Source organism: Gouania willdenowi, chromosome 22 (assembly GCF_900634775.1).
Source record: "Gouania willdenowi chromosome 22, fGouWil2.1, whole genome shotgun sequence".
Classification (NCBI taxonomy): Eukaryota; Metazoa; Chordata; class Actinopteri; order Blenniiformes; family Gobiesocidae; genus Gouania; species Gouania willdenowi.
The window spans coordinates 22846466-22860977 of record NC_041065.1 but is presented as its reverse complement, the minus strand read 5'-3'; the positions used below and the strand labels follow the sequence as shown (position 1 = coordinate 22860977).

Sequence of the window (14512 nt, the reverse complement as noted above, 5' to 3'; positions counted from 1 at the left end):
TTGCAAAAAAAAATGGAGAAATAAATGGGTGAAGACACAAACATGCTATTTTTGCCAGATTTGTAAACATACACACAGAGAGAGAGAAAGAGAGAGAAAGAGAGAGAGAGAGAGCAGCAGCCACCACCACGGCGAGCACGCAACACCTCTCTGGTGTCTTGGTGAATGTGAGGAGACTGACAGGCAGTCTGATTGGTCCCAGCAGTGGGGATCATGTCATGCCACTTCTTATTGACAGCCCAGACATCTCTTAATGGCTCGGCCGACATTTACAATGCTGTGTATGTGTGTACGAGGGTACGCATGTGTGTGTGTGTGTGTGTGTGCGTTTGCACCGACAGCCCCTCCTGCTTCCAGTAATTAATCACACAAACTGTCAAACATGCCATGGATACCCCCAGCTTATTTTCACCCGCTCACATTCACTGAATTCTTATTGGTGTGCACGTACACTGCTAGTTTGTGTGTGTACGTGTTTTCAGAATACGGTACTGATGACTACAGTAATGATGATGATTGTGATGATGATAATTGCAATGGGGACAAAGCATTTTATTTATGTAGTCATGATACAATTATTGGTATTCCTCCGCTAACAATCCATCACGTCTCAGATACATAATACTTTCCTAAAGCACCTGAAAATCAAGGCTTTTTGAACAATTCAAGCAAGAATCTCGATCACAATAACAATCAGAACAGATAGCAACTGTAAAACAAATGTGAAATCTTACAAATCTTGAGGTTGAGCTGAAAAAGGGTTTATTTTTACGTTATTTTAAGCATGGATTACCCTGGAATCACCGTCACAGAGCTGACACCCAATGACATAAAGAGGTCTAATTACACTGCCAGTTACTAAGTATGAGAAGGGTTGGGATATTCAACTAACTGCATCTACTGTATATTTTGTTACATTTGGTTTCTTGCATGTAGTTAAAGGACTAGAAAATGGAGCTAAGCACCACTAAGCCTCATTCGTTAGTTAGAGGGTGATTTGCTCCTTTCTTACTGCAGGGTGAGCCCAAACACCTCGCTCCTTTTTGATGACACGTTCCCACTTTGATGACGAATTTGACGCAGCACTGAGCTGGAGAAGCCGCGCCTCCAGGAAGCTCTCTGCCGTGATTGACATGTAAACAGACACACCCACGAAGGTGAACATTTCAGCGTCCTTCACGCAGTGCTGTGTATGTATTTTCTACAGTCTATGTATGTACCGGCGAACGCCCCGCCCCCACGCTCTGTCTCGTGTTTATAAAGCAACATGAGCTCGGCTACGGAGTGGGTGGGAGGAGGGTGGGCCGTCCTCTGGCCCTACGTCAACGTAAGGGGAGGAGGAAATCAGTGTCCTGTCAATAGACACGCTCACTCATGAATATGCATAAGTAGGTCGCACATCAGCCTGTTTGTAGAGTTGCTCAGAAACTTTTCAGAGGCTAAAACTCTAGAAAACAGGCGAGTTTGGGAAAATAAAGCTGAAATACTATGTTTTTGGGGTTCTTAGAACAAATGCAGATGGGTGAAAAATAGCAATTATGTCATAATTGTAATTAATTATCAATTACCCTGCCATGCCACTAACCCTAATTGTGGATCAGATCAGATTCAGACATACGATGTAGACACATTACAACAGACAGAGCCATCTTTACACATTTATCACAGATCTATTCCAACACGATGGTTAAAAATCCCTTTGTTTAAGGACAAAAAGTGTATTTGCTTCTCAATTCTATAAGACTTAACAGACCAGCTTCAACAGTGAGTGAGTACCGGTTTATCACTCTGATTTGACAGACGACTTAAACACATTAAATGTCACATTATCACTGTAGCCACAAAGTGGGTAGACCCCCGTGTTGACAAATGGAAGGCCTACCTACTGTATGTTCATGTGAAGCAGACAGGATGTTTGGATGGTGATGAATGGATGGAGGCAGTGTGGCCTCCATCCATTCATCAGGCCAGCCCTAACACAGTCCTCCAGAGGGACGACTGTGTTAGGGCTGGCCTGCAACACCAGGATGGGGGTCAATTAGAATTGTAATCTCGTAATTGACAATTAATTACAATTATGACAATTATATTTGTAATTGTAATTGAAAAAAGCTGTTACTGTCATAATTATAAGTGAATTGTAATTGATTTCAGATAATTTCCTTTGTAATTTGAATTGGCAATTCTATAAAAACTGTCAATTATAATGTAGTTAAACACACACCTGTGGAACCATGTAACAGTTCTATGTCTCACACATACGTATTTAATAATTATTAAAATATGTTTCAGATCAACTTGTCCCACTACCTGTTAGTTCTCTTCAAATAATTGAAATCTAGGGGTATACTGACAGAAAAATGGTTCAGACGTCCACACCAAAAACATTAAAGCTGCACTACCTGATTTTTGAACCATGACAGAGGGGCATGGCTGAATTCAAACCGTAAATCCCGTCCCCCACTCTGATAATCCCTCCCAGTCTCCTCCTCTCACGGAAGTGCACAAAATGACGCACAAGAGCTGAACGTGCACTACCGGTAAAACACGTCGCCACGCAAAAGGATGTACACAAAATACAGGAAACTGGAACATTAGATTACCTGTCTAGAAAGAAAACAGGCACTTCCGCGTCCAAAGTTAGTCCAAGTTCGCACCGTGCACGCGCTTCACTATTTATCACAGCAGCCAATGAGGAGGCTCCTACGTGGGCTCTGCTCACCCCTCCTTTCTCTATATCCTGTGATTGGAGCTGGAGGGTGTGACCGCCAAGACTTCTGGGGTTTTATTACCTAAAATATTTAATAATAAGGCAGAGACAGCACGCAGACATATGATTTTTTTCAGAAATTATTACTTTTGCGATATACTATATGATGCCAATAAAAAAAAAATTTAATTAAAGAAAATAAATCGAGTATCAAAGCTTTAACACCAATATTTTCATTGATTAGGAAACCTAAGGTAACCAAGAGATAAAAAACCAATTAGATAATGGATCATATTTTTTTTGTGTATTTTACAGCTGATTTAAAACATTTGTTGAAACTGACCTGTTATCATACGAGATGCTAACAGAAAGCTAACACAAGAGGTAGATTACAGTTTATTTATTAAAGGCTCAGTCATTTTAATTATTTGTATTTGAACAGTCTGCCTTCATCTCCAAGAGTGCCAAGCTGTGAAATCCACTACCAATGGAACTCAAAACCATATCAGAATTTAAAACATTCCCCTGTAGGTTTCAGTCTTGGCTGAAAGAAAATGAATATTGTACCATTTGTAAATAGCTGGGTGTGTATATGTGAATGTTTTTATAATCTTTGTATTGTGGGTGGGTACGTTTTATTGTTTTGACAGTTTTTCACTGTAGAGTAGAAAAGTCCAACAAGGGACAGGAGTTGTGAACTAGCATTAGCTATAAACTGCATCTATGTTGAATTGTAATCTCCTTGTCAAATAAATAAATACATTATAAACTTTAGTAATTGAGAACGTAATTGTAATTGACTTTCAGGGGAAAAATAATACTTGTAATTTTAATTGTAATAGGACAAAAATGCAGATCACATAATCATTATTGAGTTGTAATTGAACATGGATAATTAAAGACATAATTGTAATTGAAAACTGTAATTGATCCCTACCCTGACAAACCCCATAATAAGAGCAATTCCACCTTAAATAATCACGAAGTCCATATGGCTTACGTTTTGACAGTGTTCAGAACAAACCCTGACAAAAAGTTAATTTGCAACCTCAGCCTGCGGAAGGCGAGAGGACTCCCATGATGCATTGTTAGGGAAAGCCCTGCACCGATTGGATTAGGCACGGAAAGCCATCCTTCCACTGAGAAGAGAGACACGTTTTCACAAGTTCCCTTGGCAGGGTTCAACAAAAGTTTACTGCCCACACAATCCCACATCAACCCTGGTCTCCAACACAGGGAGAAAGCAGACAGCCAACGCTCCAACACTGATGGAAAAATCATAACTCTTTACTCATCCACAGCTACGGCATCAAAGCTCTCTTTATTTGAGCTGAGGTGGTCGGCGTCACCTCTGTCTCTGGTGTGTTCACAGTTAAACCTGCGTATTGCTTTTTGCTTCTTTTATGTCATGACAGCACGGTGCTCTAAACACAAAGCCAATATCTCTTTCTGCAACAAAAGGCACTTGGTGTACAATTTCAAAAATTTCAGATATTTTACGAGGTGGGGGAAAAGACTGATCCACAAATGACTTGTAGAAGTGAGAAATCTTTGAGAACATAGTTACTGTAGATCTGAAAAGAACAATGGAATAAAAGTCTGCTCTGAGATACTGAACCTCTCTGCAGTGCTTTGTAGCAGAGCTCCCTGAAGACGAAAGCCAGACACTGGTGAAAAACAGGGTAATACTTGTTGATCTACTTATAGCAGACAAAACAGTAGTGTTTGTCAAATGGGGGTACGTGTACCCCTAGGGGTACGAGATGGCGCTACAGGGGGTACTTGAGAGGGAGAGAGAGAGAGGAAAATTAACAAATGAAATCATTAAAAAACATGGGGTTTTATAATGTGTATTTTTAATTAAAAATGACAATATTACCAGCAACTCACAAAACGACAAAAAAAAAAAAAAAAAAAACAGAAAATTAGAGAAAAAAAATACTGAATAATAAAAAGAACAGACAAACAATGACAAAACACACAAAATAAAACACACTAAAAGAGAAACATACTTACTATTACCAGCAACACACAAAACGACAACAAAGACACACTAAATGAGGGAAAAATATACACAAGATCACTACAAAATACACAAAAATAACAGAGAAACGACAAAAGAAACAATCACACGACACCAAAAACACACAAAATGAGAGAAAAATATACTGAATAATAAAATTAACAGGCACACAACAACAAAATTCACAAAATGACACAAAAAACAAATAAAATGATGATAGAAATTATCAGGAGGGAAAGGACTGTAAAATATAAAACCAAAGAAATACATCTATGCACGAGGTGCTAAATACTGTTTCATTCCACTAAGTTACAAAATGGGATTCTTTAAAATGTGTTACCACTCATTCATTCCATCATTAAGCTCTATAGTTTTTTTTTTTACATAGTATTCTGGGCCAAATATAGTCGCACAAATGGGGTACTTGGATTCAAAAGTAAGAGAAAGGGGGTACTTGAGCCAAAGAAGTTTGAGAACCACTGGCGTAACATATAAAAGACTCATTACAGCTAAGTGTGAGGATTTTTGTTAGCATTTTGGAACTAATACCCCTTTATAGTGAAAAAATAAGTGTATTTGGTTGCAGAAAACATATCTGTGCTTGAATCTGAGCCATGTTTCTCTGAGATATTGAATCATTTCAGCTTGTAAACAGAGGACAGCTGTGTTTGTGCATTTAGAGGGCTACACTGAAAATGTAACTACAAATAAAACATACTTTCAATCAAACATAGCATTGCTTTTTAAATAATTAATGTGAACTAATAAACACGGACATATTAAATCCGTCAGGAAAAATGGAAGTCAAGTGAAACTTCAAAGGAACCATCAAAGGCGATCAGCTGCACTCCTCTGACGAAGCCTTGCATGTAATAGTTGAAACATGTGGGGAGATATAAAGTTCCTGAAAAACCTCGTCTGAATAAACAAAACCTCAACTTAAAATACTATTCAAAAGAAGAAATTTATCTCACTGGAACTATTACATGGAAGTCAAGTGAAACTTCAAAGGAACCATCAAAGGCGATGAACTGCACTCCTCTGATGAAGCCTGGCAGTCGATAGTCGAAAAATGTCAGGAAATAAAAATTTCCTGAAAAACTTTGTCTGAATAAACAAAACCTCAACTTAACATACTATTCAAAAGAAGATAAAATTAATCTCGCTGGAACTATTACACAAAAGTCAAATGAAACTTCAAAGGAACCATCAAAGGCGATCAGCAGAAGTTCTCTGATGAAGACTGGCAGTTGACAGTCGAAACATGTCAGGAGATAAAAATTTCATGAAAAAAACTTGTCTGAATAAAGGAAACCTCAACTTAACATACTATTCAAAAGAAGACAAAATTAATCTCGCTGGAACTATTAGGAATTAAATAAGCAAATATCAAAACATCACCTTTCATGCTGTTTTTAGGTATAGGTAAATGAGATGAATAACATAATATATACACAAAATCAACTCTCACAGAAATATTTGAAAAAGCACTGCCAACAAAACAAAAAGACATTTCCTTTGGAGCTCATATCACCTTCACGCTGCACACTTACCTGTTGTGTATAGAGTTAGCAGGTCCTGACATTGCGGCTGGTGTCTCATGGGGCTTGCGGTTACCCAAGGAAGGAGGACCCATCCCTGGTCCAGCTGGCTGGGGCATGCTGGGAGAACTGGGACCCATAGACGGGTACCCTCTACTCTGGCTTCCTGGGCCATGGCTGCGTCCTCCAGGTAAGGTGTGCCCAGGTCCCTGGCCATGCATGGGGCCGGTAGAGTTTACTCCAAGACTATTAGTCATGCCAGGTCCAGACCCAAAGCCTGCACTAGCAGTCCCGCTGTAGTTTGCAGGTCGGGGATAGTTTCCTGTGGAAAGACATCAAGGTGAGATAAATGGTGTAGAACTGGAATTTCTTTATTCTGATTCATGACCTTTACAAACTTTAGTGGCTGCTAAAAAAAATACATGTAATGTAAAAGCAGGGGAACTTTTCCCAGCTGCATGTTAGTGGATGGCCTAGGGAGCAATTTCCAAGCTTAGAGCCAACTTTAGAGAAACACTTGAGAGGAGCTCTAATCTGCAGTAAACGCTTTCTTGCTGCCCTGAAGTGCCACATGGCCGGGATGCCAGAAGCTTTCCAAAGGCACGCTTAAACCCCCCCATTTGGCTTTAAAAGCCCCACTAAACTCCAAACAGCAATGAGAGCTAAAAGAGAATCAATGTGCTGTCAAAGACAACATGTACATACATTTACTAGACACCTACTATACTTGCAAGTGCTGTACACACACTCACCCACACGTGCACACACACACACATACAAACAACTGACATCACATTGAATTCCCTCTGCAGGCGCTGAGTCGCTGCCGCTGCGCTAGTCCCTCCCTGGGACAAATCCTCTGCAAAATAGAAATGGAAAATGTGGCATCCTCCATTGTGAAGGGGGTTCTTTATTTTGATTTGATTAAGGGTGCTTTAGTAGGGCCTCACTGCTTAATCCTCTGAGAATATGTCTGGAAAAAGGGGATCAAGTCCCTTTAAAACCTGCAGGCTTCTTTGCACACTCAAACCAGTGGAAGTTATATGACAATATTCAACATGAGGGGAAAACTGACTCTGAAAATGGAAATGGCTTTCCAGTGTCCTCGAGCTGCTTTGGTAAAGACACTTTTCACATAACATGAGCCTGTGGGCCCCAGAGAGAGAGAGATGGAGAGGACAAGAGGAAGCAGCTGAGGCTGGGGTGGGGAGATGGGGGGGCAGGAAGTCAGACGGAAAGAAGGGAGGAGATGGAAAACTGCTACATCCATGACGCAAACCCCATGATAGGAGTCATATTGAATCTGAACAATAAAATGTAGCATTGAAGCCAGCAGCTCAACTAGAATTTGTATAGATGCTGTGATGACATTTACTGTGGCAGATGAAGGTGAGGAAGTGGAGGATTATTTCCGGGGGGGGGCTTTAGAGAAGCGGTGTGCTGCACAAGGCTGACACCTGTCAAGGGTTTTTGAGCTGTAATAAGGAACCGTTCAGGAAAAGAAGATGGCTGCTAACGGACACAGGAGGATACGTGTGAGCCAAAGAACACAAGTGTATCTCTCTGCCTTGCCTTGCTGCATGAATGCATAGATGAGATCTTTGGAGGCCTCACAGAGACATCTTTTTTTTTCTGTGCATGTAATTGCCACATTTAACAGGAAGAACATCCAGTCTGGCTTCCTGCTCAGAGCTGGGAGGTTTTATGTAGATGAACAAGGACCCACTCACAAACACCCTCTTCCAACCACTTTCTGAATACTGGTTTTGACCCACTTCCGGGCTCTCTGCTATAAATTTTCATATTCCGAGTGGATGGTGATGGATTTTTGGCCACCAGTGACTCTCCAGCATGACTCACTGGGAGTTGTTTGTGTCACACAGTCAAATTTTGACAATTTCTATATTTTACTTTAGTGAATAAAGCTCAGCCCAGCAGTTAGGAGTGAAATTCTGAGAGTTTCCATGAGTGAGTTCAATTTGAAGCAGATTTGGCTACCAACTGCCATTTTTACTTTGTGCTGAAAAATGGCATCATTATGTGGGCAGGCTGCGTTGAGGGGACTTATCAGTTCTTCTGATGTACTACCATTCAAAGCGTTTCACTAGTGGGCTATGTTTGTCTCCACTGACAAAAGGAAAGACGGAGTATCTGTGGGACCGGGTTAATACTGAGCGTTGGTGCTGCGCCAAAGCGCGTCTTCAAGGACAGATAGTGCTCTAACGCGCTTTTTAAAAGTGACTTAGAGCCCGACCTCAAAATCTGAGGTATTTTTTATAGGAGCCATTCATGCTTTCAGCAGCTGCGGTAGCGCTATTTGATCACATCTGATGGGGAAGTTGGATTGCTGCCCGAGCAAAATTAGTCAGAGTCAGAAAAAAGCTGTGAAGATTCGACTTAGAGGACACTCTTTTTATCACAGAGCTGGAGCTACAGGCACACCCTATCTAACAAAGGCTCCAAGATAATCTCGATCTAAACACTAAACCTTAGTCATCACTTTGGCTTCATTTCAAATGATGTGAGATACATTAACCGCCATTTAGCGCAAACAATAGCTGCGTTTCCATTAACCTTGGAAATGCGCAAAATCTAAATGGTATAATAAAACTGGTAATGGAAATACCTTAATTTCGAAAAAACACTCAAATATCGCTCAAAAGTTTTCACGCTATCATGAGGAGAAATTTAAGGCGTTTCGTGGGAAACACGTCACAGAATGTGACATAACTGGTCACATGACTGTTTCTCTCCAAGAAAACGTGTGGCCAGAAGGAGACCGGGAACATTTCTTAGAATTATACTGAAAATGTATTCCTGCCATATTAGACGTGAAACAACAAAGGAGTGTTATAAGGAGGTTTGGAGCGTCCCTCTTTCTGCAGCAAAGTTTTGCGGGATGAGATTTCACGGGCGTTGCAAGGCTCCGGCCCAAAACAATGCTAAATGGAAACATGCTCAAAGCGCAATTATACTTTGTCGACATTTAGAAATATCGCTTTTATTTAGCGAAAATCTGTAATGGAAACACAGCTACTGTCTCCTGTACAGAATATATGATGTGCACTCTCCACTACAGAGGCAAAAAACTCATTCTTACCATTAGAAACACAGGGGCTTCATCCACTACTCTGGGACTAATAACCAGTGGACAGGAGGAGAAAGAGGACAAGGAGAATGTCATTTCTTATGTGCACCTTCTCAAGTCATTGTGGCTCATTCTCGGGTTCTTGCCTGCTTCTTTGTACCTTTGGGGAGTCTTGGTGATATTTATAGCACAGTGCGAGTGTGAAGAACGAGAGGGAAGGAGAACTCCTCGTGCTTCGTTCACAATTACATGGAAATTCATGGCACGGTCATGGATTTGGTGGACGCTATATTTCTGAGCTGGCTTTAATCCCTGCAGTCCCGCAGGATAGTGGTAGTGTGACCGAGCAGATTACTGTCTACTGCAAAATCAGCAGCCTGGACTGGCTAATGCTAACAGCCAAAGCGGACTTTTTAAACGAATAGGGAGGAATATAGTATGATGGTGCACCAGCGTACCCTGTGGACCTGTGAACTAGAAGTGAAATGCAGATGACATGGATCTATATATCTAAGCAGCCAAGTGCCAGTGTCCCAGCAGTTAGTGAATGTGATGAATCTTCTTTTAGTCACTAGTAATGCATATTAATTAACTGTTTTTTTTTTTTTCTTTTTAAAGTTACATGAGATTTTTCCATTTGGATGCTATAGACCAGTGGTTCTCAAATGGGGGCTCAATGGCACTACAGGGGGTACTTGAGAGAGATTGGAAGTTAATAAATTAAATCAGTAAAAATTAAAGGGTTTTATAATGTGTATTATATTTATTAAAAATAATTATCATCATGATGATGTAAATCAGGGGTGTCAAACTCATTTTAGTTCAGGGGCCAAATATAGAGCAAGTTGATCACAAAATCTCAAATAGATCACAGATTTTACGAGGGAAAATGAGTAATTATTATACCCTAGTTTGCACTTCTACGTATACATAAAATACAAAATATGAAAAAATCAACAATATTCAAGCAATAAGTGATAGATATGATTCCCAACAGGGTCTACACCTTACATTCTCTAGATTTTGTGACCAATTTCTATTTAATTAAGGGAATTATTATGTCATAATTTGAGGAAAGGATTTTGTTAGAATTTTTTCAGTTTAACAGTAAAAATGACTGTAATCATGCACCAGGAAAACTGAGCCCCTAAAAATATTGTTGAGTTTCATTTACACAATGATTCATGTTTTGAGTGTGTGTTATCACGCATTTATTCCATCATGATGCTCTATAGTAGTTTTTTCATAGTATACTGCGCAAAATGTTGTAGTCGGACAAAAGCGGGAAATTATAGAAAGGGGGTACAAGTACCTAAAAATATTTGAGAGCCACTGCTATAGATTAATACCAATATCCAGTAGACCTCATTACTGCAAGTGTCTTTTATTTAAAATAAAGCTATAATTAAACACAAGGTGGGAAAACAGGAGAAATGCAGTTATTAAGGAAGCAAGCTTGTAACCGGAGGGTCACCGGTTCGTATCCATTGTGGACCATCACTGTGAGACCATGAGCAAGTCCATTAATCCTAACTGTGCTCAGACAGAACAAGGAGATGAGAGATATCTTACAAGACAAAGAAAAGCTCCAGAATATTTGAAGGAATATCAGTGTAAAGCTGGGTGTGATATCTATGAAGGTGAAAATGTAGATTATTTCTTTATGATGTACCTAAAACATTTAGAGAGGCTATGGACTCTAAATGTGAACTGACGCGATGAAAGAGGAGATGAACTTTCAACTTGACTCCACTGCCAAAAGGAAAGCAAGCAGTGGGAGGCTGCTGGGTATACACAGTGAAGGAGAGCTCAGATGGACCTGAGACTTGTAAAGCCAGATATGTTGCTAAGGGGTACGGTCAAGTGGAAGGGATTGACTATAAAGAGACTTTTACAGCGACAGCCATCATGACCTCTGTGCAAGCGTTGATGCAGGTGGCTGTGCAAGAGGATCTGACCCTATACCAGATGGATGTAAAGTCTGCCTATCTCCATGCTCCGATAGACTGTGAGGTGTATATGAAGCAACTGGAGGGTTTCAAAATCAAGTCTAACACAGGAAAGTGCCTAGTAGGTTTAGGGTTAGACTTACTCAACATCCCACAGTGATGGCCAGGGGGAGATTAGAATCGGTGACCCTCTGATTACAAGCCCACTTTTTTAACCACTAGGTCACCATATTTTTAAAGCTTAATACTAATATGTTTTCTTGCTATCTGGATAGATAGTACACAGCATTTGTCTCGTACTGCAAACAAACTGTTTTGTTTTGATCTTAATATTTAGATTTTGTACCCACACTGTTCTGTATGCTGGAGAATATCCTAGCTGACGTTGGGCACGAGGCCAGTCTATTACAGGACTTTTTTAGTCATAAATAGCAACACATTTTTCTTCTTATTCAGCTGCCGTAGACAAGTATCGCATTTGTTTGACGTGACGAGCAGTTCATTGTCTAATGTTTTCTAAGTAGGACAAAAATTAACCATATTACGTCTATGGTACATGTAGTATAAAGCTGAGGTTCCAAAAATGTTGCTCACATTATCATTTGTTTTTAACTCAAATGTTTGTAAGTCAGGACCTATTATAGGCTATATATGGATGATATATAAATACAATAGTAATGCAGTGTCTAACCCTGGCTACCTCAGCACCTTTCCCACCCTCATCTTAGTCTCACCAGGACTGTGTGTGCCTTGGGGGCAGCTGAGCCACACACTGTCAATTTCTTCCAAACACTTCCTCTTCACTCCAACCTCTCAACACTGGTTTGACTCATGGCTTTTCTTTTTGTTCTTTTTTTGGACTGAGTTACACTGTGTCTCCTGCAGGGAAGAAAGGCTTAAAGGTCCTGCCTGAAGCACGGTCATTACAGCACAGTGCTTAACTCCTACAGTGGGGGGATATGGTGAGGGTAGGAAACCATGGGAGAGAAAGTAGAGCGTAGACAGACTGTGAATCTTGGTAGAAAAATGTCCTCCTTCCCTGAATGTCTCTAAGTTCAGGGTTTTCAAAAACAGTGTCCACTTGTAACTTAGTTAGATGAGTCCTGATCCTGATATAATGAATATTTTCACTTGGCAGAGGTAAAAGTACTGGTCTTGAATAAAAAAATGACTCCGGTAAAAGTAAAAGTATTGAAGTTGATCTCTTACTTGAGTTAAAGTAAAAAAGTACATGCTACTAAATGTACTTAAGTTAAAAAGTAAAACAAATGTCCCTTCAATAATAAGACAGAGTTATTCAAAACTCCATTATCTTTCATTTTTGTAAGAACCTGTAGAATACGGGTACATGGAAACAAGTTAAATCTGTTATCTTTGAACACATTTAGCAATAAATAACATTTGTAAATAAAATGTGTCAACAACAAAAATAAGTGCAAATGCTCAATAAAATCCAGAGCAGCTTTGAGTTTAACATTTTTAAAACTTGTAAAAAAAACTGGTACATGGAAATAAATTCAATCTGTTACCTTTGAACACCTGGAGAATTTAGCACTCGTAAATAAAATGTGTCAACAAAAAAAAAGTGTAAATGTTCAAAAAAAAAAAACCTAGAAAGCAGCTTTGAGTTTAACATTTTTAAGAACTTGTAGAAAACTGGTTATCTTTTATGGACACCTGGAGAATTTAGCACTCATCATAAATACAATTTGTAAATAAAATGCTTTAAGAAAAAAAAAAATGTGCAAATGCTTAATTAAACCCTGAGCAGCTTTTGAGTTTAACATTTTTAGAAACTTGAAAATCTTAACCCTAAAAATATGGGACCTGCCTAACAGAAAAAAGCTCAAACTACCAAAAATGACTCAAGTAAAGTACAGATACCAGAAAAAAACCTACTTAAGCACACTCAGGTTTATGAAGGTTTCCAAAAAACCACTATAACCTTAATTTGCTCCCATTTCTACTAAAGAAACAAGGCAATGAAAGAGTTTTCATCCCTAACCTCAACGCAAACTACTTATTTAAAGATCTTCAGAAACTTTGACAAACTATGAAGTAATTGTTGTGAAAGGGACGCATCCTCTGAACCCCTATTGTATATAATGTGTATTAAATTATTCTTATTTATTCTATTAAACAAGCCAATCCACAAATGTTTATCTAAGACAGAAGTTCCTCGGAGCTGGTTAAAGTTACACAAGCTCTGATTGTTCCAGTTCTTTGGTGAACCATAGACAGTCTGTGTGTGTGTGTGTGTGCAGTGCTTTAATTCTATATCACAAACTACACACTAAAGAAAGAGAGACATGTCCTAAAACTCCCTATTCACTGACTGAACAAGAAAAACAGCAGAGCAGAGGAAACGTGGAGCGAGTCTGTGTGTTGGCTAATTTGTTCGCTGGATGAGGAGAATGATGGGAAGCAGGTGGAGCCGTGAGTGGGAACATTGACTATAGCTGTGGCCCTCATGGGATTATATGAGGATTAAGTTAAAGTCAATAAATGTACAATAATTCAACCTCGACAAGCAGAACACACTGCAAAAAAAAGTGGGATACCACTTCAGAGTTATCAATTATATATCAGCTATAATACACAACACAATTAGTCTCTTTTAGAATATGGCTTTATGTTGCATGTGCTGTAGTGAATTAGCACGTGCTAAAACACTCAAACAATACTCCTGGGTCATCTAATGTAATTGTGATCGCCTCATCAAATAAACAATGAATAAATGTTGAATATACAGAGTCTACCCTGCTCTTCACTTTTCCTTCAGTGAGATATTCTCCAGCTAACAGGAACTAGTTGGAAACTTAAAAATATATCTATAGATGATAAACAAAAAAATCTATCTTTTTCAGCAATTTAAACTAAATTTTAATACCAAAAGAAGTGGTCTATAACCATATGTGTGGTCACTTCTGTGATCATAAATGGGTTAATTTTTTGATATTATTTGTTGGGGTTTTTCTTTTTTCTTAAGAATTTTATATTTTGATAGCGCTTTGATATGACTTGTAATTTGCACTATATGAATAAAGTTCAATTGAATTGAATTATAAGTTCAACGAAACTCAACAATACACAACCATGATCAGCGAAATGTTTTAAAAACTGCTTTAAAAGGATAAATTAAGCCCTTCCATGACTTATCAGAGAACAGTGTTTGCATTGGCTGCAAAGGTCAGACGTTTC

At 39.1% G+C, this 14512-nt stretch overlaps 1 protein-coding gene across 8 annotated transcripts in view; it reads right to left on the bottom strand.

The window, feature by feature from the left end:
* arid1b (AT-rich interactive domain 1B) overlaps positions 1-14512 on the bottom strand; it is a 230419-nt gene that overhangs the window by 37229 nt on the left and 178678 nt on the right. For all 8 annotated transcript variants that reach the window (XM_028438181.1, XM_028438183.1, XM_028438185.1 and 5 more), the window contains one exon: positions 6287-6596. In XM_028438181.1, the coding sequence (XP_028293982.1) occupies positions 6287-6596 (310 nt within the window). The remainder of the gene's footprint in view (positions 1-6286; positions 6597-14512) is intronic.